Genomic DNA, 24,873 nt, shown 5'->3' with positions numbered 1-24,873 from the left:
ATTTGCATTTCCCAAAAACAAAGGATGTTGATCAATTCCTTAAAAGTCTTTCAGCCATTTGAGATTCTTCTGTTGAGAATTTTCTGTTTAGCTCTATAGCCCATTTTTTAATTGGACTGTTGGGAATTTTGATGGCAATTTCTTGAGTTTTTTTTTATATATTCTGGATATCATCCCTCTGTTAGATGTGGGGTTGGTGAAGATCTTTTCCCATTCTGTAGGCTATCTTTTTGTCTGATTTATTGTGTCCTTGGCCTCACAGAACTCTCTCAGTTTCAGGAGAAAATTTTTATTTGTCTTTTCCTCAATTCCTTTATTGATTTTCCATTTTTGTTTGCCTTTTCCTTAATTTCTTAAGAGAATTTTTATTTTTTTTCTTGAAATGCCTCTATCATCTTCATGAAACTATTTTTAAGGTCATTTTCTTCTGCTTCTTCTATATTGTAATGTTCAGGTCTTGCTGTTGAAGGAGGGCTAGGTTCTAGTGATGTCATTTTGCTCTTTATGTTGTTTAAGTATTTTTGCATCGATATCTGCCCATTTCCTCCTCCAGTAGGTATAAGACCTCCCTGTGTCTAAGGGAGTTGCTATTGGTCCACTCTGTGCATTTTGTGTCGGCGTCTCACCGGGCACTTCTGGGTCCAATCTTAGCTCTTTGTCTAATTTGAGCTGTCAGATTCTGTATCTCAGGGAACTGATCTTGTACTAACAAAAGCAATTTTATTGTGTGACTGGCGGAGCAGCTCTTGGTCTTATCAGGACTCTTGGTCCAGTCAGAGCTGACATTTTCTGTGTCTCAGGAATCCTCTCTTGGTCCAATGAGAGCTGGCAGATTCTATGTTTCAAGACAATCACACTTGGTTCTGGTGGATTCCCTGTCTCTGGAAGTTACTGTTGGTCCAATGAGAGCTCCTGGTCCAATGAGAGCTGGCAGTTTGTTTCTGAGCCTCAGAGTGTCACTGGGTCCACAGTCAGATGGGTAGCGGGGCAGGGCGAGTAAGTTGTAGATTGCAGGATCCGATGGGGGGGGTGACAGGGGGGCGCTTCCTGCAGTAGTTTTCCCTGCTTGCTGGCAACTGGGGCAGAGTTGGATGGGGGTTCCTGGGGACCTGCTGTATCCCAGGGTCTGCTCTCTGGGTGTGAAAGGAGTCACTCACTTCTTGGTCCAATGAAACCTGGCGGTTTTGTTTCTGAGCCTCAGAAAGTTACTGGGCCCACAGGAAGATGTGTGGCAGGGCTGGGCATGAAATTTTTAGATTGCAGGGTCCATTGGGGGGTTTTTGTGAGGGAGGCTTCCCTCAGGAGTTTTCCCTACTGCCCGGCAGCTGAGGCTGAGTTGGGTCGAAGCAAATAATTTTTAATAATTATTGGATATTTGCTAAGACTAAAAGTAAATGTAACAAAATATTCAGAACAATAGCTCTACAATTTTATTTGCATAAGAACTAGTATAAGTAGAGATTACAAAGGGGAGAGAAAATCCCTGCCAATTATTTTGGAAGCCACAGAACAGTAATATTTTGCTTGTTTCCCCTTGGGATGAATAAATGCAGAAGAATAAAAGGAGAGAGGAAGCAGAGAGACAAACAGGCAGAGAGAGACAGAGACAGACAGAGAGACAGAGACAGAAAGAAATTGAGTAATAAGTGGGGGAGGATGTGAGTTTCCTACTGGATATATCTTGTCAGCTCTCAGATGGGTGGTGGTCCTAGTGGTCTTTGCAGCTGATGCAATTCTAGTATGGTCACATCCATTCAGGGCTCACCCTCCAAAGCCATCTGAATGGAATCAAATTATCCAGCTATATCTATTTTGATTTTATCTTCAGGATACCCAAAGTCCTGGAAAACTTAACTCTTGATAGGTTGACGCAATAATATGCCAAGTTGGAGTATATTTAGGCCATCCCTGTTTCAAATCCACAGTCCAACAGACAGACAGACAGACAGACAGACAGACAGACAGACAGAATACACACACAAAATGATACATCTCACAATACCAGCATGAAAAACCTGTACTTTACAAATTGAAAAACCTAAAAGACATGGACAATTTTCTTGATAGGGCCCACATACCAAAGTTAAATCAAAAGCAGATAAACAACTTAAAAAGACCTATTACCCCTAAGGAAATAGAAGCAGTAATTAAAAGGACCCCAACTAAAATAAAAGCCCAGGGCCAGTTCAAATAGGAGCATATAACAATACAGCTCATATTTTCCACACAATAGAAAAAGAATATTGCCAATTTGTTTTTTATGAAGCTACAGCTACCCTGAAATCCAAACCATACAAAGATGCAACAAAAAGAGAATTACAGAATAATGTCCCAGATGAACATTGATGCAATAATATTCAATAAAACACTGGAAAACAAATCCAAGAGCACATAAAAATTAATGCACCATGACCGAGTTGGCTTCATCTCATAGATGTAGGAATGGATCAACATCAAAAAAATCTGTCAATGTAATCCATCATATGAACAAATTGAAAGAAAAAAACCACATTGTCATCTTATTGGATGTTGAAAAAGCCTTTGACAAAATTGAACACCCTTTTATGAAAAAGGTCTTGTAGAAATCAGGGGTACAGTGAACATGCTTAATCATAATAAAACCAATATAAACTAGTATCATGCAAGCTGACAGCCAACTTCAAAATAAATGGAGAGAAACTCAAATCAGTTCACTAAAATCAGGAAAAAGACAAGTCTGTCCACTTCATCCGTATCTAGTCTATATAGTACTCAGAGTTCTAGATAGAGCAATAAGAGAATAAAATGAGAACAAGGGGATACTAATTGGAGAGGAAGAAGTCAAATTTTCACTATTTGCAGATGATATGATAGTATACGTAAGTGAACCAAAAATTCTACCAAGGACTCCCACAGCTGATAAACCCCTTCAGTAATGTGGTGGGATACAAGATGAACTGAAAAATTCAACAGCCCTCCTATATACAAATGAGAAATGGGGTGAGAAAGAAATCTAAGAAACATAACCCTTTACAATAGCCACAAAGAGTATAAAATATCTTTGGGTAACTCTAAACACACAAGTGAAAGACCTGCATGAAAATGACTTTAAGACTTTGAAGAAACTGGAGAAGATATCAGAAAATGGAAAGCTCTCTCAGCTCATGGATAGGTAGGGTTAACATAGTAAAAACAGCACTCTTACCAAAAGCAATCTACAGATTCAGTGCAATCCCCATCAAACCCAATCACAATTCTTCACAGACCTTGAAATAACAATACTCAATTACATAGGGAAAAACAAACCCAAAATTGCTAAAACAATTGTGTATAATAAAGTAACTCCCAGAGGCATCAACATTCTTGACTTCAAGCAATATTAAAGAACTGTAGTAAGAAAGCATCTTTGTATTACCATTAAAAGAGACATATGGATCAAGTGAATCAAATTGAACACCCTGAACTATTTCCACACAACTATGAACATATGATTTTTGACAAAAATCCCAAAATTAGACAATGAAAAAAAGCATCTTCAACAAATGGTGCTGGCATAACTGGATGTCAACATGTAGAAGAATGCAAATTGAACCACATCTTTCACCCTGGAAAAACTGAAGTCCAAGTGGATCAAAGACCTCACATAAATCTAGTTACACTGAACCTGATAGAAGAGAATGTAAGAAGTAGCCTTGAACACATTGGCACAGAAGACCACTTCCTGAATTTAACACCAGTAGCACAGACACTGAGATCAATAATTAATAAATAGTACCTCCTGAAACTGAAAAGCTCTTGTAAGGAAAATGACATGGTCAATAAGATAAAATGGCAGCCTACAGAATGGGAAAAGATCTTCAACAACCCAAAATCTGACAGAGGGTTGATCTGCAAAATATATAAAAAACTCAAGCAACTGGACATCAAAATGTGGGATACAAATCTAAACAGAGAGTTCTAAACAGAAGGATCTAAAATGGCCAAAAGACATTTAAGGAATTGCTCAACATCCTAGTCATCAGGTAAATGCAAATCAAAATGACTCTGAGATATTATCTTAAAACTGTCAGAATTGCTAAGATAGAAAATACTGATGATAGCTCATGTTGGAGAGAATGTAGTGTAAGGGGAACACTCCTCCATTGTTGGTGGGAATGTAAATTTGTACAGCCACTTTGGAAATCAATATAGAAGTTTCTCAGAAAACTGGGAATCAATCTTCCTCACCCAGTTATAACATTATAGGGTGTATACCCAAAGGATGCTCAATGATATCACAAGGACACTTGCTCAACTACATTCATAGTAGCATTGTTCATAATAGCCAGAAACTGGAAACATCTTAGATTTCTCCTCAACCAAGGAAATGGATAAAGAAAATGTGGTACATTTAAAAACAATGAGATCATGAAATTTGAAGGCAAATAGATGGAACTGGAAAAAAATCATTCTGAGTGAGGTGTCCCAGATCCAGAAAGGTAAACATGGTATATATTCACTGATAAGTGAATATTTGGATTAAGTATAGGATACAGAAACTACAATCCACAGCCCCGGAGAGGCTAGATAACAAGGAGGGCCCAAAGAGGGATGCATGGATATCCCTGGGTGGGCAAAATAAAAGAGATCTCCTAAGTAAACTGGGTGGAAAGGAGGGAGGATTGGAGAGATGGGAATTTGAAGGAATGAGTTTGGTGGGCTGGGTGCTAGAGACAGGAGAGAAGGAGGCAGGACAGAAGGGTAGTGTAATGAAAGAGATTTAATTCTAGGGGCAAATTCTAGGGGTTACAGAGAAGTCTAGCACCAGGGAAACCCTCAAGAATTCACAAGGATAACCACTGCTCAGACTCTTAGCAGTAGTGGAGAGAGTGCCTGACCTGGCCATTACTGTTAACTGTCATCAGAGATAATCCATTCAGTAACTGATGGAGGCAGATTTGTGATCCACAGCCAAGCACTGTACTGAGCTCCAGGAAACTTGCTGAAGAAAGGGCAGAGGAATTATTGGAGCCAGAGGGCTCATGACTGGGGAACCAACAGAGACAGCTGACCTGAACTGGTGTGAGCTCATGGACTTTGGTCCACGAATTAGGGAACTTCCATGGGACAGACCTAGGCCCACTGCATATATTTGATAGTTATGTAGCTCCAGCTCTTTGTAAGGATCCTAGCAGTGAGATCAGGACCTGTCCCTGGTACTTAGCTAGATTTTGGGAATCCATTGCCCATACTGGTTATATGCTCAACACTTAGATAAGACTGGGTTGTACTGTTTTGGATCCATCATGCTCACGCTCTGCAATGTGCAGGAACAAGTTTCTGTCCCACCAGCCAACTGCCTAATAGCCAGATGGAGACTTACTAATTATGAAACCTCAGCAGATAGCTTAAGTTTGTTTCTAACTAGTTCTTATCGCTTAAATTTACCCATATTTTTAAATCTACATTCTTTTAAGTGGCTTGTTTTCCCTTATTTCTACTCCCTCTCCTGCTTTCTCTCTGTCTAGATGGTGACTGTGTCCTTCTTCCCAGTGTTCTCTCAGTCTGGTTCTCCTGCCTAACCTATTCCTGCCCAGCTATGAGACAGTTTGCTCTTTATTAAACCAGTGAGAGTAACTTATCTTCAGAGTGTACAAAAGATAATGTCACAGCAGTGATGCATAAGTTGGGATCATTTATCAACACTTCTTTATGCAATGGTATGTTGAAAATTAAGTACTTACTAAGGCTTAGATGTCTGCTTCTAGGAGATACATTAGTTGACTGACCCTCAAATCAGTATAATACAGGACCAGAAGACAATCTGTTGAATAGCTCAGCTTTTCTTTTTCATTTAACAAACACATTTTATCACATATCAAAACAAAGAAAATGCAGAAGAGAACATATGGGGTAGTGTCCCAGTTATTTACTTATTTATTTTTGTCAGTTTGAAACAAGATATATTCATTTGGGCCTATCAATTGATAATATGCATCCACACAAATTGCCTGAGGGAATCTGTTGGGAATTTTCTTGTTTCAAGGTTGATGAGGGAAGGCCTAGACTTCTGTGAGTAGATTCACTTCTTGCCAGGTCATCACAAATTGCAGAGTAATGCAGGCTGACCAAGCCATTAAGAACAGTCAAGAATGTCGAGAATCTTCAATGCATCTGTTTCAGTTCATTCATCCATGTTCCTGCCTTGGCTTCCCTCAATGGATTGTGACCTGGGATACTAAGAAATATTAGCCAAATAAACCCTTTACTTCAATTAGCTTTTGATCATGGGATTTTATCACAGAACCCAAAAACATATTTAAGATTGTTAGTGTGTACAAAGGGTGTGTGAATCTTTCTGGTAAAACATGAGCATTCATCTCTTGAATCTAGCAGATAGGGCACCAATGACAGATCCAATAAATGATCCAGACAGGTCTAATTTATTGAACTAAGAAGGCTATTATGATTACTTACAGGATCATGGTGTTATGGGTGTGGGGTCATTCAGAGATTAACCTCTCTGATCATTAATAAATTTTAAGAAAGCAAAGGCTTTTATTCACATACTGACACCAGATATATACCTGAGATTTGGGGCTCTCAAAGGCAGCCCCAAGATACCTCAATCAGGGGATTTTAAAGGCAGAGTAACTAACATTACACTCTATCTTCAGGCAAACAGAAGGTCATCTGGTACAAAGCAAGCTTTAATTTACAGAAACATGCCAAGAAGTTTTGTTAAAGTTGTGCAAGATTAGGCAATTACAAAAATGAACCCTTAGCAGGCTTTAACATTTCAAGTCTAATTTCACTTTATAGTTTGATTTCTGTCCACAGGAAAATTGAGAACCATAGCATTTAAATATAGAAAATCCACATTCAAATCCATTTCAGAACAATGACAGATGGACCCAAAGTCAGAGACTTCTATCCTACGATTTCAGCAATTGCTTCACTGCATCCACTCATTTTTGCTTCCAAAAGGGCTGTGGTCTTCACAGAAGTATTCCTGATATCTTTCTTTGAGTACTCATAGGGTACCAACAATCTATGGTCTCAGCTTGTCATTTCATAACTCCCATGCACACCCTGATATGTGTGGAGGCTTAATTAGACTGTGAGGAACTGGTATTGATAAATTGCTGTTTGAATATCCACTATTGGATCTTCAATATTTTTATTTAAAACAGGTTGATTATAAATGCGATCTTTCTAAAAAAGAAAAGGGGATATGATATAGATATATAAGATATAGAGATGATAAGATACAAGAGTAGATTAATGAACCTATTTTTAAAGAACAACTTGTTTAAAATGTTTTACATCAGTATAGATTTTAGTTTATGTTTAAAATGTTTTACATTGGTATAAATTTTTGTTTATTGATACAAACATGAAGCTAATTTTGTTATACTGTATATATATATTTCTATTCTTGTTTGAGGTATTATGTTTATGTAATTCATTTAAAATTGTAATGGATAATTAAAAAATAGATTAATAATTAGTCACCTATGATAATCATATTTGTAGCCATGTTATTTAAGTCTTCTAGGTATATATATATATATATATATATATATATATATATATATATATATTTCAGATAGATAGGTATTCTTCAAATACTTCATTGACCTAGAGAATATGGCATTTAAATAACTTAGAATTCTGTTGACATGAGACACAATTGCTCCAGGCTGCACCAATTTGATCTGGAGAGAAAGTTGGGCTTCTAAGGCATTTCCATTTGGAAGTTTGTCTTCTTGGCACAAAAAGGCCTACTGGGCAAAGAACTGCCCTTGCCTTGACAGCTGACAGTACGAATACAATGCTGTCCTTTCTGGACAAGCGGGACACAAGGAAAGCGACCACTGTACTCTGCCAAGACAGGGTAAGATGATCTTTCAAAATTCCTGCTTATGAAAATGGTCTGTCATATACTCCAGGCCTGTAGCCAATTTGAATGCACCAACAATGCTGAGAAACATTAGGTGACTGTCCAGGCTGCCAGCTGTCTTGGTCTACTCTTGCAAGATTCCCGAAAGTTGCTTGCATCCATCTACCATTTCTCAGGTACCATTGTATTCCTTCTCAGGTCTTTGATGTGGTTAAAGACTAGATAGTTGTAATTTCCTCAGTTATGATAAAAGATAAGTTAGATATAAAACCTTAAACTCACAAATATAAGATAGACAGGACATCTTCTTTAATATTGTAACTGTAATTCATGCTTGATAATTGTTTTGTTATATGTAATTTTACCATGTTAAAGTTAAAACCTTCCTTTTTAAAAAAAGAAAAGGGGAAGTGCTGTGGATATAGCTATATATAAATAAAACACTGATGGCCAGTGACCAGACAGGAAGTATAGGCGGGACAAGGAGAGAGGAGAATTGGGGAAACAGGAAGAAGGGGAGAGACAAGGCAGCCACCGACAGGACAAGCAGCATGTAAAGATGCCGGTAAGCCACCAGCCACGTGGCAAGGTATAGATTTATAAAAATTGGTTAATTTAAGGTAAAAAAAAAACAGCAAGAAGCCTGCCACGGCCATACAGTTTATAAGTAATATAAGCATCTGAGTGATTATTTTATACGTGGATTGTGGGACCATGGGGCTTGGTGCAACCTGGAGAGAAGCCCTCCAGCGACAATCCACTGATCAAATTCTGTGAGTGTCACATTCTGCATTTATTTTCCTTCAGGGTCCTAAAAAGAGGCAAATGTTGAGTGCTTTTATATGAACATATTCTTGTGCAGTATGAGGGGATGTATGACACCCTTCATGGGAAAGTGTGAGTTCATGAGGACCTATCTCTTCCAAATTCTTTTCACTTCAGACCATTGGTCATTGATGTTGCATTTGTAGAGAAGAGGAGTAATTAATAACACCTAAGAAAGCACTTCTGCATGCTCATTTCAAATACCAATTTATTAAGGAGAGATACGGTAAAACCCAATGTTTCTCTTCTCCCACACATCAGAATCAGATGTTCTGTATCTCTATGTTCCAGCCCCATCGCTTTATTACTCTATGCTCCTAGTTCACTCTTTAGTGCTCTCTATCTTTCATAAAACCTTCTTCTAGATATTAGTCTGCTTTGAATGTGAATATACAGTGGAGAATTAGTCACTGCTCTGAGAGCTGAGGGAAAGAACAAGGGCTCAGCTGTTCCTTCTGCAAAGATCCACATCAGTGTCCCTGTCCTAGGTCAAGTAAATGAAGATCACACACCTGCATTCCTCCAGTTTCAGTTTCTCGTGCTACTCAGATGACACTCACTGCCTTCTTCTTGACGTACATTCCTTTTTGCATGGCACCAAAAATGGATGAGGAAAATGAGCAAGAAAACCATCATGTAGAATGACAGTCTAATCAGAATATACAGGAGCCCATGATTATCTGATGGAACATATGAATGCAATAAATAAGATGACAATCATAAGATCCCTGTAATAGATTGCCTAACATTTATTGATAGATGGATAACTAATATATTATTAATCTTTAGGACAAGATTCTTGATGAAGACGCTACTATTCTCATTCTGCTAAATGCACACATTATTAAACTGGCTCCTATGACTTCGCTTTGGATCCCTATTTTAATGCATCTCTCAAACCTCAGCAGGGAAGTTTATATTTTCAATATATGGCGATCAATACAGGTACCCACAATAGTCAAAGTGCAGTGCAACATGCATCTTAAATAACCTTATTAATTATTTAATAAGATTAAATACCTCGAGTCAGGTATTGGGGTGAATGCTGGAAGATCAGAGAAGCAGAACAAGCCACAGCTTCCTCACCTCGCCAATTCCTCAGCTGATCTTGTTTCCTCAGACTGGAAGTTTTTGAGTCCTCATCCAAATGAATCTCAGCTGAACTGCTGCTCAAAGCCTACAAGCTTAACCAACTCTAGTTCCTGGTTCTCACGCCTTATATGCCTTTCTGCTTTCTGCCATCACTTTCTGGGATTAAAAGCTGTTACCACTCCTGTCTGTTTCCAGTGTGGCCTTGAACTCACAGAGATCCAGTCAGATCCCTGCCTCCAGAATGCCAGGATTAAAGGTATGTGTGCCACCATTTTCTGGCCTCTGTATCTAGTGGCTGTTCCTTTCTCTGACCCCAGATGAGTTTATTAGGGTGCACAATATTTGGGGAACAAAATGTCACCACAGTGCAGAGCATAAAGGACTGTGGAATGCTTGGCTCTAAATATGACTTTTACATGATATCTAAGACTACAAATGATCAGTCTTAATTGTGAAAATGTTGGACCAAAAATGACTGAATGAGGTTTATGATAATGAAAAAGAAATAGTATCCACTGGACACAAGAAGGAAGTTGCACATATGAATTCAAATGCAGATGTGACAGTACATGTGCAAGGTAGACAAAACCCTAGCATGCACTGAGGCTGTGGACATGAAGTCCCACCCTTAGACAAGGGGCTATAAGCAAATGATAGCTGTTAGGAGAGTCAGTTTCAAGAGAGTTGTGACAAGTAAGTGGACCATGCTCCAGTGAGAGGTCACACATTCATGAATATATGGACATCACAAATTGAACTTCATGGACAACAGAGATAACAGCTGGGTTGGGTAGGTCCAAGAGGATTTGAGTAAGGGGGTGTGTATATGATTAAAGCCTATTGGTTGAAATTCTCAAAAAACTAATGCAAATCAAGTAATAAGAAATAGGGATTTAGTTAGCATATGTGCTATGACTATGTGTTCTGCATTTTCTCACATGAAATTTTAAGAATAAATATAACATGTGCTTTATATGGTATGAATGGAGGTAAGGAGGAACATTCCAGAATATCCTGTGCTCTGTTTCTGCCCACACTACAAATGCCATATAGTTTATCTGTATGTTCTTATGGCTTCAGTGTATAAAATCCAAGATGGGCTGTCTTTCATCTTCCATGAAGCACTGTGCAGAAGGAAAGTATTGATGCAATGCATTGTCATTCGCAAAGTTCCTTGACCAATAGACTCCAATAACTTGAAACCTCAATTTTTATCTCTTAAAACTTACTTGTAAGTAATTCTATTTCATGTGACTTGTGCATACGTTTTCCATCTCATCACCCCTATGCCACTGACAGAAAAATGGCAGGACACAATGTAAAGGTCATGTGTTCAGTGTTTTAACTGAGATTCATATCAGTGTACATTGAATCTCCTGTGGAATTAATATATTTACAACACCTCTGAAACAACATTAACTTCTCTCAAAGGGAAAAAGTGAAGTTAAGGCTATTGTGTCAGAAGTAGTATTTTTATATAAAATCCTCCCTTCTGCTCACTTGTTTCCTTCTTCAGTCCCCATCACCTCCTCTCTGGGAGGTAGTAATGTTTTGCTTGCTTCCTACCTTTTTCAGAGCAGATCATCCCTCTTCTGAACTATAGAGAGGAATTATCACTTCACTTTTATTTAGAAGAGAGACAAATTTCCCCTTCTGTTCACTTACAGGGGACTCAGGTGAAGACATCAGGGATTGAGTGTCCCCATGGATCTTATGGTGCCAGTGAATAATTTCTGATTTTGCTGAGTTTGAGAGTCAGAGAAGAGAAGTGACTGGGCACATTTTACAGGGCTGCGAGGCAGATGACACAGCACATGGCCCCAAGAGATTTGTTTACCTCCAGTTTTACATAAAAAAGAATAATTTACTCACTAGTTTTGGAGTCTCGTTCTCTGCAGGAAGAACAATTTCTGGATGAGTTTACTATGTAATGGGAACAGGAGTTAGATAGATAGAAAGATAGATAGATAGATAGATAGATAGATAGATAGATAGAGAGAGAGAGAGAGAGAGAGAGAGAGAGAGAGAGAGAGAGAGAGAGAGAGGCGGTCAATGATGCTGTCTGTCTTCCTCCTATGTAAAGTCCTTTCAGGTTGGTCAGTGACCAGCACCCACTTCGCCCTTAGTTCTGAGTGTCAGTGTTATAGGAGGTCTTCATATGGTTTGTTTAGAGGTTGGCACTCTGTCCTTGGATTTCAAGTTGTGATGAGACAATAGGAATACTGTGGAGAGATCTATGTGATTGAGATATCAGGAGGGCTGCTCCATCTCTGCTCTACCCAACTCATCCCAACCTCATCCATTATGAGTCTTTCCTGACCACTTTCTATATCTGTGTGTACATACAATGTCCTGGTGTGTCTGCCCAAGCAGGGTCAGGACTGTTTGGGATGCTCCTGGTCTATTATTTTGTAATCTGATATACTTACTCAAACTTCTTCTGTTTTTATTAAAAAAGTTTTTAATTTGTATAAAATTATATTCCTTCACTCTCCCTTGCATCTTCCCAGCACTTCCCAGGTATCCTTACTCCAAGTTTCCATATCACCTACCACTCTTAAGTTGTTATTCTCTTTTTCTTTGATTATTATTTTTGTATGTGTCATAGGGTTTATATATTGATATATTGTAATGTTTATATATATATATATCTCATTGAGTATTGTGTTTTAATACACCACACACATATGAATATACACATATGTACATATATACATATATATATATATATATATATATATATATATATATATATATATATATGAATAACTACAGGAAAGTGTCTCTGGACACAGTAGGCCAATGCATAGATGAACTCCACAAGAGGTTATGACTGCATTCCCATGACCAGTGCAAGCTAAAGTTAGAGAAAATCCTAGCATGGGGACTGTAGATGAACATGAAGTCCCACCCCTAGCCAAAGTATAGACAACTGATAACTATTCAGAGGAGAGTCAGTGTTAGGAGTGTTGTTACTCTTCTATTGACTATGGCTCAGCAGAATGCACAGATCCAATGATATATTTGCATTGTGCCATTGGTAGAAACCTGCAGGACCCTATGTGTAAATCATGTGTTCAGTTTCTCCATCTGAGATTGACACCAGTGCTCAGCTAAGCTGCTTTGCAACTTCTACTTCTACAACACCTTGAACTAGACATTGAATTCTCTTGTAGGGAAAAAGCAAAGTCAAGGCTATTCTGTCAGAAGTAGTATTTTTATATAAAATCCTCCCTTCTGCTCACTTGTTTCCTTCTTCAGTCCCCATCACCTCCACTCCAGGAGGAACAGAGCTAGAATGAGCACTTCATTGATCCTGGGAAGGGAGAAAATTTACTCTTCTTTTCACTCACCACGGTCTCAGGTACAGAAATTAGAGATGAGTAGTCCTTATATTCCCCATGCTGCTCTAAATAACATCTAATGTTGATGAGATCAAGAATCAGAGAGGGGAGATGATGATAAGAACCGAGAGTCAAGATGGGAGTTGAAATACAAATAAACTAAAGAGCTTTGGGTCTCTAAGCTTCCACAATAGAAGAGGAATCAATTACTCACCCTTTGTGGATTCTGCTTCTGTGCATGAAGTGCAATTTCTTGTTGAGTTAACTAGAGAAGGGGACAGGAGAGGGAGAAAGTTCATCAGAGGCTGTCTGCCTTCCCCTTAAGGAAAGTTTTGTAAATTTGGACAGTGACCACCACCCACTCCACCTCTTAGTGCTGAGCCTGCAGAGTTATAGGATGACATTTAGTGGATTGCTTCTGGGTGTTGGCTCTCTCTTTGGATTTCAAGTTTTGATGATTCATAGGAATGCTGTGGGAAGATCTATGTGAGCAAGAGTTCAAGAGGGCTGTTCTATCTCTGCTCTGCCCAAACTGATATGAACCTCATCCCTAATGTGTCTGTCCTGACACATTACAATATCTACCTCTATTCATAGATATCCCAGTATGGATGTATATAAGTCATATAAGACGTGTTCAGTCAGCTGTCTGTCTGTTATTTTGTAGTCTGCTACCAAGTCCCAAATTAAATGTTTTTTAACAAAAGATTTTCAGTTGAAATATAAATCTTTCTCTTTCCCCACCCTTTCCTCTCTCCAGTCCCTCCCAGCAACCCTTCCTCCAAGATTTTCATAACCTCACAACACTCTTAAATTGATATCCTCTTTTTCATTGAAAATTATTGTTACATATATGGCTAAAGCTATGCATATTCACTTACATATGTACACATCTCATATATACACATACATATATACATACATGTACATATATACACATCACATATGCATACACACATATATAAATGTAACATACACACACATATATATGTTTAATTCCATACACGTGACATTAGTACTCACAGCAGTCCTTTGGAGCTCCCAATGCTACTTTCTCTCTATCATCGATTGGAGGATTCTGAGACATGGCTTCAGTATTTCATTAGTCACAAGATGTAAAGTATATATGAATTTCTCTTACCTGTGACAGGAAGGTACAAGGGGTCACTTGGAGTTGACCACAGATGGGAAGAGTTCCTGAAAGAGCCATAGCATCTATATTTCCCTGCCTGGACCACAGGACCAAGATGGAAGCTGGCCTGGAATGTCCCACTGTGGTTCTGCACTGAAGGCAGCCCATGTCGCTTGGGTACCCCTTCCCTGGACAGATGGAACATGTCAAACTGAAGGTCAGAGAAACAGGTCAAGGTCATGTTTTCTCCTGACATCACCACAGGACCCATCAGGGCTGACAGAGAAGGTTTCTTGTATAAACCTGAGAGAAAAGAGGCAGAGATAGTTAGTTACCAGTGTTCATTCACTCCTCAGTGCTCCCTCTGCCTGCTTCTATTTCATTGATCTCTGTTTGCCTCTTACCATATCCTCCTCTCTATGTCTCCATTTCTCCTCTCCTCTCTTTCTCTCATTCTCTCTATTTTTACGTTACCATCTTTAGTCTATGACCTCACTGGTACTCAAATATTTTATGCCAATTTTTGCTCATTGACATTTTATGCCTGTATTGGCATTGGTTCATTCCATCTGTCTTTTAAAGTTTGTTTTTATGAGCATAATTAATTTTATCTAACATTAACCTTCATAATGAAGTATTCATATTCATGCATAATATATTTTTATGCTTGTTTTGAAATTATTTCTTAATTTTTGAAATTGACTTATATCATTTAATGTACTTATATCATTTAATGTTCTTAAAAATTGTTGTTACATATATTTATAGATGTATACTATTAACAATATTAATGTTATTATTCTTTCTTGCCCCTCAAATTCCACTAATCACAATCATTTTTCTAATTGGTCTTCTCTATACTTTCCTTTTTTTCCAATTGCTTTACAAGTAAAGGGGTTCAATTAGAGTTACTTATGATTTTGTTTTAATTAGCAGACCAAGTAACAGTCTTCATTATATTATCCTTATACAGTTCCTTTTGTTCATTTTCTTCCCTCTTCCCTCCCTTGTACAGCATTGCTGATCTCTTTATTCCCCTCATTTCCTCCTCCATGTCACATGTCTTTCATTTCTCTCCCACCCCTCTCTATTAAATTTTTCTTCCTTGGTCACTTGCTAAATTCATGACCTATAACGTTGCCATCCTATGTATAATAAAAATCTAGAATCTAATGTCATTCTGTTTTTCATTCTTGTATCTGTTTACATATCTGTGATAATTAATCTCTCTTTTCAAAGTATATAATACTTCATAAAATTCTATATTTCTTATGAACATTGTCCACGGTGATCTTTCCTCTCTTGTTCCTCTTAGTGTGTGTACTGCTCAAGTGTGATCTGTCATCTGCTTCCTAAGCACTTAGTTCAGAATTTGTTTTTTGCTTCTGCCTTTATAAGTCTTCTACCAAGAGAGCCAGACATATCATGTGTCTGACAAGCTCTTTCTTGAAATATTTAATATCTGCTCTAATCTTTCCATCTATACTATCAAAGTTTCCATGCAGGCTTCTGTCTTTTTGTAGATTTTCTCTTAGCACACATTCCATGTTTAGTAATTTTCAGTCCTTCCTGGGTTCCACCTGTGTGAAGGCTTAAAGGCTCATTAAGTACCAGCCCAATTAAGTATTTGGACTCAGGTCAGACACATGATCTGTCTGGCTGTCTTGACAGACTTCTTATAGAGGTAGAAGTCAATAATTTTCTGAATGTCAGTAGAGAGACTTCATTCTCTCTGGTTCATATTATTCTTGCCTAATTGTCATTTTCTGTTTATATCTACTTATGATTCCTTTGCACTTCCTGTATCTGTGTTTTTTGTTATAACCAAGGGTCTGTTCTTGTGAATTTCTTTTCATTGTCTATGCCAGTAAGATACTTAACAAGGTTGCCTTTATATAAATTATTTACACTCCTTTTTCTGGTGACGTTGCACAGTTTTTAGTGTATAGAATATTTTTCTGTATCACAAAGAGAATGATGAGCAGGTAACATGTTCTTACCTGTGATCTTTATGTCAATGGGGTCACTGGATTCAGACCACTCATATGGGGAGTGATTGAAGGATCCATAGCATGTGTATGTCTCAGCATCATCAGGTGTCACAGGACCTATTGAGAAGTTGGCTTGGGAACCCCCTAGATGATGTTCTGCAGAAAGCTCGAAAGAGTCTTTGATTGTTCCATTTTTATGTGAAGTCAAAATGAAGGTTTCAAACATAATCTCTGAATAACACTCCAGTGTCACTTTCTCTCCTAAATTCACCAGGGGAGGTTGTAAGGCCAAGAGGAAAGGCTTCCTGTAGACTCCTAAGAATAAAAAAATTGTACGAACCTGATCAAAATCTCTATGTCCTTGAAGACACATGGTTCCCTCTCAATTGGTCTGTTCTCCCTGTTAGTACTCCAGTTTACTTGTTTTTGTCTACTTCTACTCTGGACACAGACTCCTCCATCTTTGTGTCCATTTCCCACTTATTTGAGTCTAGGATTAGTACAATATCTTCCCACTGGCTTGTTATGAGACTGTGTCTTTTGAGTACTACTTCCATAGGCCCTATTGTTTTTTTCTAAGTCTGGAAAGTGCAGGAAACATCGCAAGCTTCACACCAGGCTGCTTTATGTGTCTTCTTTATGCAACCTTGGATTAAGTATAAACCTTGGCAGGATAAAGGAATTAGTATTGAACATAGTTATGAGGGAATGACTTCTAGCTCTCACTGTGGTTCAAACCCATATAAGGCATCCTGATCCAGGATCATGAACATTGTTTACTCTAATATGTTGATGAATTAGCATCCTGACTTACTGCTCTCAGAGCATCCCTTTCCTCCATCTTAATTTGCCCTTGGCATGAGTTCCTATGTTATTTTCCAGTTGCTAACATAACAAATTACAACAAATTTGATTCTTAAACAGAATACAATTATTGTGGAGATCAGAATTCTGAAAAGCTCAAATGGCATAAATCAGGTTTCTTCAGAAACTGTATCTACTGAAATCCCTAGGAAAGTGTTTGTTTTTACCTTCCAGCTGCTAGAGCCTCATGCATTCCTTGGCACCTGGACCCTTCATCCATGTTTAGAGTTAGCGACAGGGTGTCTCCTTCATGATGATTTCTTTGGCCCACAACTGAATTTTTCCTTATTTTGTTACACCAACCCTTGTAGTTCTACAGACCTGAAATAATTCAGGATATTCTTGCATCCTGATATCAACTGTTAAAAATCTGAGTTCCATCTTCCAGCCCAATTTTCCTTGACTTATTTAACACACAGGAAGCCTTAGGGACTAAAAAATGTATAACCTTGTATATTGTATTATACCCAGAACATTATCTATTTTTCTGTGTTGAATACTCCTTTATATGTCCAAAGCTCTTAGTAACACTGTTTCTGAAAATTCCAAGGTTGGGAGTTTTGGGGAAATGAAAGGCATTCAAAACATCATCTCGAACCTGAAATTATGATCTTCACAGGGTCACTGTTGGCTGAAATTTTAATAGCGTAATGATAATTCAAACCATAGCATCTGTATGTCCCTGCATGTTCTGTTGTCACAGGTCCAAAGAGAAATTTCTTCTGGGATGGTCTTTCCTGGATTAGAGGGATAGGATTACCAAGTTCTTTGTACAACTTGAATGTGTAATAGTCACTAGGAGAGTCACATTGAAGTTCCACATGCTGTCCCAAAGGAACAATATGGCTTGGCCAGGCAGAGAGTGAAGGCTTGTCATGATATCCTGCAGAGGGGTGCACAGAGAAAATATTTAATGATGCTCCTTCATCCCTGAGAGCTAAATCTCCAATTTTTCTCTTCTTTGATGTACTTTGAATAACACTTTTCTCTGATTTGATACATCCCTTCTTCAATGTAAGAGGCTGAGATGTTCAGGAGATTCAGAAAGTAAACAAACTTTCTATGTCATGGAAAGGTGAAACATTCAAGAGTCATCAGTGGCCATTCCTAATTCTATAGAAAGAGTGAGACCCTGGACCAGCTGAGCTCTGAGTGCTAATGTCTAAGACCTGTTGGGCTGCCTGCAAGTTGTGCACTGAGCTCCAGGCTTTTGGCTTCATGATAATCACTCATATTAGGGTGTATTTTAAGTGAGGTTTGAATCATCCTTGTTTCTGTTAGTAACCCCTGATCCACATTGCTATTAGTAACACAGTAAACCCATAGATTCACAGAGTTATGCTTTGGTGCAATCACTGTTTGCTCTGCCATGGATTTCTCTCATGAGGTGAGTAGATTTGTATGTGTTGTACACAGAGGGCCATTTTGAAGTGATGAGTGTGAGAGACTGTGGTTTTTAGAATAGTTATGTTCCCTATAGACTCTTCTGTTTAATTGCATGGCACATAGGTAATATCACCAGTAGGAGGTATGGCCTCATTGGAGTAGGTGTGGCCTTGGTGGAGGAAGTGTGTCATTTTGGAGGCACGTTTTGTGGACTCTTATGCTCAAGCTATTAACAGTGTGAAACACAGTCTCAGTCTGCTGCTAGTGGATCAAAATGCAGAAATTTCTGCTCCTTCTCAAGCATCATCATCATGACTGCCTACACACTGCTAGGTTTTCTACCATTATTTTAATGGACTAAAACTCTAAACTGTAGGTTAAGCCCAATCAGATGTTTCTCTTTATAAGAATTTCCATGGTCATGTTGTCTCTTCACATCAATAGAAACCCTAAGACAAAAGACTGCACATGTTATCTAACATACCATATATATGATATATCTTTCATGTTAAGATATTGTAACTGAGGATTTTGAATTTGGAATCATGAAGTAAATTTCATCATGAAAACATTTTAATTAAAAAAAATTACACCAGAAGTGTAGAAGCAAAGGTTAGTGTGATTGAGATGATAGATCACAATTGATGCCACAAAGGGAGCAGAAAATGACAGTTCTAGATTCACCAACTCTGGAAATCTAACAATATTGAGATGAGAATTATATCATGAATATTCCAAAACTCATGGATGATGGAGAGATAGCAGCCAGGACCACATGATTGAGAAGATCTAGCACAATCATGAGGAATGAGTCTTTTGAACCACTTTGCCCGTTATGTACTTTTGTAAAAAATTTTATTCGCAGAGTTTATACAGGCTCATGTTTCTACACTCAGGTGATAAGCTAGAGGCTGATAGATATTTCCTTCTTCATTTCAAGACTCCTTATGTGAAATATTGGGAGTCTAGTATAGTTCAGAAACTTGTTTATTTGTATTTAGAATGGATTTGGACTCATAATGGTCAGCCCATGAATCTTGTTCATTTATCTGTATCCACCTTGTGGATATTCCTGAGGAATGAGACAACAGCTAGTCTCAGTATTCTCAACTATGTAGACTCCAAGGTATACTACCTGTCAGGTCTGGTAGACATCTTGCAACATTGGCTACCCAGCAGTCATCGTAGACCCTAGCCAGGGACTATTCTTCATTGCAGAGTGTTTTGAGGCCCCTTAAAGCAGCAGGAAGTACATCTAGGAACAGCGTCTGATCTCAAAATACAGGAAGGATCTCAGCTGAAATACAGAAGCTGACACCAAAGTCAGCCTATCCAGGGTTACAACAAGTTGACCTGACTACTATCACCAGTTATACTAAACAGTAAAGGTCTACTTACCAAGAGTGAACTCCTTTATATGGCAGAGGAGTTTATTATTAATAGTGCACAGTCATCCACGTATTAGAGCTTAAGAATTAAAATCAGAGACATAAAACATTACAGAGAACAACGGTGAGGCTCAAGAAGTAAACACAAAAAAGAGAAACCTATAAACCCCATGATGAATAATTCCCAGAGTGTTTTTTAATTAAGTTACAAGTCTAAGAAATCACCAACAAAACCTGGGCAGATATCTGTTGCTCATGGACAGGCCAGAGCAGTCAGAAGAACAGGTGAAGGCCACACCAGCATGAAGAACAGATAGGCTGCCCTCCACCACATGTAGCTCTCTAAATCAGTAGGTTCAGTTTCCCAAGACTCAATATCCCACCACCGTTCTTGACCTACTATCCAGCACAACTTTCAATCACCATATCTGGGAAAAGCAACATATTCCATGATATAAGCCAAATTCGACCAATATCTACCTCAAGATCCAGAAATACTAGAAAGACATTTCCATCTCAATAACTTCAACTACACCCATGTAAAAAACAGGAAATAAATAATTTCACACTAGTAAAGGCAAATGATGGAAGAACATGTATGTTAATGTATTTGCCAACTCCCCCCCACACACAGAGAGTGAGACACACACACACACAGAGAAAGAGAGAGAGAGAGAGAGACTACCGCTACCACCACCAAAATAACAGGAATTAGCAATCATCAGTCATTACTATTTTTGGTATCAATGGACACAATTCCTTCATGAAAAGATCGAGAGTAGCAGAATAGTGTGAAAACAGGACCCATCCTTCTGTTGCACACAAGAAACACCACTAGTATCAAAGGTAAACATCACCTCAATATCTCAGAATAAAGCACTGGTCCAATAATTTCTAAGCAAAGGGATATAAGAAGCAGGCTATTACCCTTCAAAACTAAAGTCTAAGTGGATCAAAGACCTCAACATCAACAGATTTATCAGCAGATGGGAGCAGATGCAGAGATCCACAGCCAAACATTAGGCAGTGCTCCAGGAAGCTCAAATAAGAGGGGCAAGGAAGAATTTTAGGAGACAAAGAGGTCAAAGGCATCACCAGAACATGACCCAAGGATTCAAGTAGAATGGGTCATGGCCTTCAGTTACAGAGACTGAAGAGTTCATCAGGGAACCTGTATGGGTCTACGATAGTTACTCTGCATAAGTGTTATGGATGTACAGCTTGGTGTTCTTCTTGGACTCCTAGAATTGGGAGTTGGTGCTGTCTCTGATTCTTATACTTACACTTGGAATCCTGTTCCTCTTATACAGTTTCCTTGTTCAATGTTGATACAAGCTTATGGGCCTAGGCTTAGTGTTACTTTTTGTGCTTTGCTCTGTTAATATCCCAGGGAGCCTTGCTCTTTTCTGAATATGAAATGAATATAGGAGAAACTGTGGTAGGGATAAAATGTATGAGAGAAAAATAAAAAGCAATCCTTGTCAATTGTTCGGAGAATAAACACACGGATTCAGCTTTAGAGCTATCATCCAGTGACAAAATAGAAAATATGCTATTCGTGTTTCTAGGTCTGGGTTACCTTGGTCAGTATGAGATTTCCTGGTTCTATCTGTGTCAATGTTAATTTCATTGTTATTTATCTTTGAACAGTATTCCACAGTGTACATGGGTTAAAATTTCATTATCCATTCATCAGCTGAAGGACATTCAGGTTGTTTCCATGTCCTGGCTATTGAAAATAGAGCAGCAAAGAACATGATTGAACAAACATTTATGCCATAGAACGTCACGTTCTTTGGATACATTCCAAGGGGTGGAAATGATGTACATATAATAGTTATGTATGAAATTCTCCATATATGTAATTTACAAAGAAAAACATCTTTTATAAAAGAAAAAAGATGCAATCTAACTATGAAAAAAAGAAACTCTGGGTAGAAAATATTTTGAATTTTGAAATGAATCAACAATAACATAAACTTTTTGTAAACCACCCCCACAGACAAAAATCAGCTACTGAATTGGAAGAATATATGGGCCAGCTTGATGTCTAAGTGGGTAAAGGCTCTTTCTGCCAAGCTTGACTCTCTGAAAACCATTGCCAGGATGCACATGGTGAAAAGAGAAAATTGATTCCAGCAGGTTTTCCTCTATCTCCACACTAGTGTCATGGTGCATGTACACACACACACACACACACACACACACACACACACACACACACACACATTCCACCAGTTTACTTGGTTATAATATAGGAGAATGGGTGAGCTTAGATCATGCATTACATGATATGTCATGTACATACAAAACCTGAATGAAAATACAATGAAAATAAATTGAAACCATCCAAATACCCAATTACAAATCATAAAAATTCAAGAAAGTTAAAGGAACATTGAGGTTTACTTGGGACAATGGAAGTTGCATTTAGAATGAATTTTGCGAGCAGAATGAATATTATTAAAATAGTATATGAAATTCACAAAGAAATTGTATAATATTTACAAAAAGACAGAAAACAAAGCTTAGAAAAGAGGAGAGAAAAACTTATTTAGAAAAGTTACTGTACAACAGTCTTGAGACATGAAGAAACCTGAAAATGGTCAGGTTAAAGATGATCAAATTACATGAAACAAATTCAAATCAAATCATCAAGATCACTGAGCATGTAATTGTCATGAGAGATCCTGACATCAGATTTTCAAAAGAGGAAAAGAACATGGGTGACTTCCAGTACAGCTAATGTCAGACTTCTGAGGAAACACTTACAGGACACAGGAGACCAGGATGACCAGCTGAGTGAAAAAAGAAAAACTGTGCCTATCATTGACAGCAACACTCTCCTTCAGAGATGAAGTATATAAAAAATTTCTCAGAAAAACTGTAGCAGACAGACTTCCTAACAATAAGATCAGAAAAGTCTGTGGAATTCCTGAAGCTGAAAGAAAGTCTGGTCATGAGTTTCCAGGTGTTATGACTCACACTTTTAATTGCAGCACATGATAGGCAGAGGCAGGTGAATATCTGAGTTCACGGGTAGCCTGGTTGACCAAGTAAATTCTAAGATAGTCAGGGCAACACAGAGAAACCCTGTGTTGAACAACCAGATATTAAAAGTCTATCCAAAATACGTTGATGCCTGACTCAGCTGAGAGCTTTGTCTGGGACAATCTAGGAGAGAGCTGATGGACAGGGTTCAGAGTCCTAATTTATATATATATATATATATATATATATATATATATATATATATATATATATATATATATATATAATTTTACAATACCATTCAGTTCTATGTATCAGCCATGGATTACCATATTCTCCCCCCTCCCACCCCCTCCCCTTACCTCCATTCAGACCTCCTCCAGGACAAGTCCTCCCCCGAGGACTGTGATCAACCTGGTAGACTCAGTCCAGGGAGGTCCAGTCCCTTCCTCCCAGACTGAGCCAAGTGTCCCTGCATAAGCTCCAGGTTTCAAACAGCCACAGAGTCCTAATTTCACAATTCAGAAGTCTCACCAACAAGTCACTCACAGAAGCCAGCAGCCAACACCCCGTGATGCCTGCTCTCTTGTTAGAATGAAACCTATCTATTGCAATAGGTAGTATCTCAATATTTAAAGATGGACTCACCTGCTTGTGCCAATGTCCTGAGGACTAGGAAGAGGCCTGGAAAGAAAAACTCATGTTGAACTCATCTTTCTATTTCAGTAGCCTGGCCATCTGACATCCCTATCTCTGTTGTCCTCTGTACATTAGAATCAGAGCTTACTTAGTTAAGATGAACTCATGTTCTAATATAAACCATGGAGGCCAGTGTTTCTGCTGTAGCAGATTCAGCCTCCCAGGATGATATTTCCACCCAGTTATTGCTCACCATCTATTCCCAGCAGGACTCACCAGTACAGATCAGGTTTAGGAGCACAGACAGCATGGTGCTGCTTTGGCTGACAAGAGGCAGAACCAGAATAAAACATATTGGGTGTCGTAAGAGGCTTGAGGCGTCTGCCTGACCACAGCTCGGAAAGCGTAACAACAGAAACATCCGCCCTTGTTGCCACGTTCATTAATTTTGTGTGTGACGGCGGTTCTTTGTAGCCCTGGCTATACTGGAATGCACTTTGTAGTCCAAGCTACGTTGGCTTTGAATTCAAAGCCCCAGCAGCATCTGCCTCCCAAGTGCTTCGATTACATGTGTGTGTTCTCATACTAAGTTAAAAAATGTCTTTTGCCATTGGCTTTGTGGATCATAACTTCTTGGAAATGGTTCAGGCTTTAGCTTTTCAGCAGAAGTATTTACCTTGACTATAAGTGAATTGCATCTTGAATCCATCACCTTTATGCAAAATGGTTAAATCTGATTATTGTTCTCAAACTTTTTTTAAAGATTTATTTATTTATTATGTATACAGAAGAGGGTGCCAGATCTCATTACAGATGGTTGTAAGCCACCATGTGGTTGCTGGAAATTGAACTCAGGACCTCTGGAAGAGCAGTCGGTGCTCTTAACCTCTGAGCCATCTCTCCAGCCCTGTTATCAAACTTTTGATGTGTTCTCTTTGCTTTTTAATTTCAAGACTCAGTGTTTCCTCTGACATTCTATACAACATGTCCCATTATTATTTTTCATATTGTAAGAATAGTTCTAATGAGTCAGTCAAAGTGATTATACTGAATTATTCCAGTTTTATGTTATAGTTATTCAGTTTCTTAATTAATCATGTAGGTATTTAGAATAATAAAATTCCACTTTTAAAAATCAAACAAACAAAGCGAATAAGTTTTTGCTGTATTTGAAATTTGTTTTTAGAAGCTGAAAAAAATATCAAAAGATGGAGAATCTCTCATGCTCATGTATCAGTAGGAATTGCATAGTAAAAATGCCCAACCTATGAAAAGTAATCTGAAGAATCTCATCTATGCAGTCAAATCAAAATTTCAACACAATGCTACACAGATCTTAAAAAGACAATTTCTGGCTTTA

The 24,873-nt window shown here is 38.3% G+C and overlaps 1 protein-coding gene across 1 annotated transcript; it reads right to left on the bottom strand.

Moving 5' to 3' along the window:
* Nucleotides 1-835: 835 nt before the first annotated feature.
* Nucleotides 836-23,934, bottom strand: LOC143271622 (killer cell immunoglobulin-like receptor 3DL1). The gene is made up of 5 exons (XM_076563529.1): nucleotides 23,790-23,934; nucleotides 17,708-17,992; nucleotides 16,255-16,560; nucleotides 14,264-14,557; nucleotides 836-1,131 (listed from the first exon to the last, which is right to left on the bottom strand). The coding sequence occupies exons 1-5, from the start codon at nucleotides 23,932-23,934 to the stop codon at nucleotides 836-838; spliced, it is 1,326 nt and encodes a 441-aa protein (XP_076419644.1).
* Between the last annotated feature and the right edge of the window lie 939 nt (nucleotides 23,935-24,873).

Source organism: Peromyscus maniculatus, chromosome 1, assembly GCF_049852395.1.
Source record: "Peromyscus maniculatus bairdii isolate BWxNUB_F1_BW_parent chromosome 1, HU_Pman_BW_mat_3.1, whole genome shotgun sequence".
NCBI classification, from domain to species: Eukaryota; Metazoa; Chordata; class Mammalia; order Rodentia; family Cricetidae; genus Peromyscus; species Peromyscus maniculatus.
Note: the sequence above shows the minus strand (reverse complement) of the source record. Positions and strands in the feature narration are given on the sequence as shown.